This window comes from Cebus imitator, unplaced genomic scaffold (assembly GCF_001604975.1).
Source record: "Cebus imitator isolate Cc_AM_T3 unplaced genomic scaffold, Cebus_imitator-1.0 Scaffold829, whole genome shotgun sequence".
Classification (NCBI taxonomy): Eukaryota; Metazoa; Chordata; class Mammalia; order Primates; family Cebidae; genus Cebus; species Cebus imitator.
The window spans coordinates 92,578-93,774 of record NW_016108144.1 but is presented as its reverse complement, the minus strand read 5'-3'; the positions used below and the strand labels follow the sequence as shown (position 1 = coordinate 93,774).

At 38.1% G+C, this 1,197-nt stretch overlaps 1 protein-coding gene across 1 annotated transcript in view; it reads left to right on the top strand.

Annotated features, from left to right (window-relative positions):
- LOC108297694 (POTE ankyrin domain family member J-like) overlaps positions 1–1,197 on the top strand; it is a 35,263-nt gene that overhangs the window by 32,523 nt on the left and 1,543 nt on the right. The window contains exon 8 of the mRNA XM_037735536.1: positions 263–298. Coding sequence (XP_037591464.1) covers positions 263–298 — 36 coding nt within the window. The remainder of the gene's footprint in view (positions 1–262; positions 299–1,197) is intronic.

Here is a 1,197-nt window from a genome sequence, read left to right as displayed (position 1 = left end):
TTTTAGTTGAACAGTCGACTGTCTCCCAGGTGTTCTAGTCCCCTGTTTAAATGGCACTGGGATCTGTGTGATTTCTTGTGGGGTGACCCACTGTGCTGGCTGAAACAGCCGCTCTGAGATTTGTGGCCCTTTTTTGTCTGGGAATCTCCTGGCCTCGCTCCCTGTTTCAGTCCCCTTTTTAATCAGATGAATGGGCGACTCTGCCTTCGCGGAGCTCCAATCACCAGCTAAAGTGGCACCCGGACCTCTGTAGTTTGTATAGAGAACCACTGTGCCGGGGTACCAGCTAAACAGCCGTGCCGGCCAAACCAGCTGTGCTGGTGACCCGTGGGGCTCCTCCACTTGGGAATCTCCTGGTCTGTGAGCAATAAAAATCCGTCTAGAAATGCGGTGTCCACTCACCCTCCGCAGTTTCACTGGGAACTACAATCCTGAGCTGCTCCTAATCGTCCATCTTGGATCCCTTCACTTATGTATTTTAAAAACCAACTCTGTTTTGGAAAGTAGAAAGTATTTCAAAATCATATATATGTATATACCTTATATATCCTTTATTATATGTCTATATATGTACATATAGGATGAAGCTGTTTTCTGAACTCAACTCCATTTGCCTGCAACTGTCAAATAATGACATTCACAATGGCCTCAATCCAAAGGAGAAGCATTTAATATTTTTCATAAGAATTGATGATCTTTCCAATATCAAAACTAAGGTTTGCTACTAACAACAAATTTTCTAGTTTTTGGATATTAGTTTATCTTCTAAAAATATTAACAGTCAGTTTTATTGTTTTCACTTATAGGAAAGTAGGAAAAAATAGCTGGGTCAGAGTCCACATTTTTGTCATTATTCTTACTTTTGTGGAGAGTAAGAGATTGCTCTAAGTAGTTTCTCCTTTCAAGGCAAAGAGCTTTGAAAACAATGACATGCTATGGTATACATTTAGTGATAATTTATTAAGTATTTTGTTCTCAGAGAAATAGTTCAGTGTATTTCACACTTATCACTGTTTCAAACATTATAAAGAGGAAATAAAAGTTATTGCAATAATAAATAATCTCATTATTTCCAAGAAAAACACTATAAATTGTATCCTATTTATCATCCATATTTTGAATTAAAGGCTTCTTTTGTATTTATGTAGTTACACCACAGAAGTAACTGTGATTTTGTGGAGGATCACTAGAAGTAGC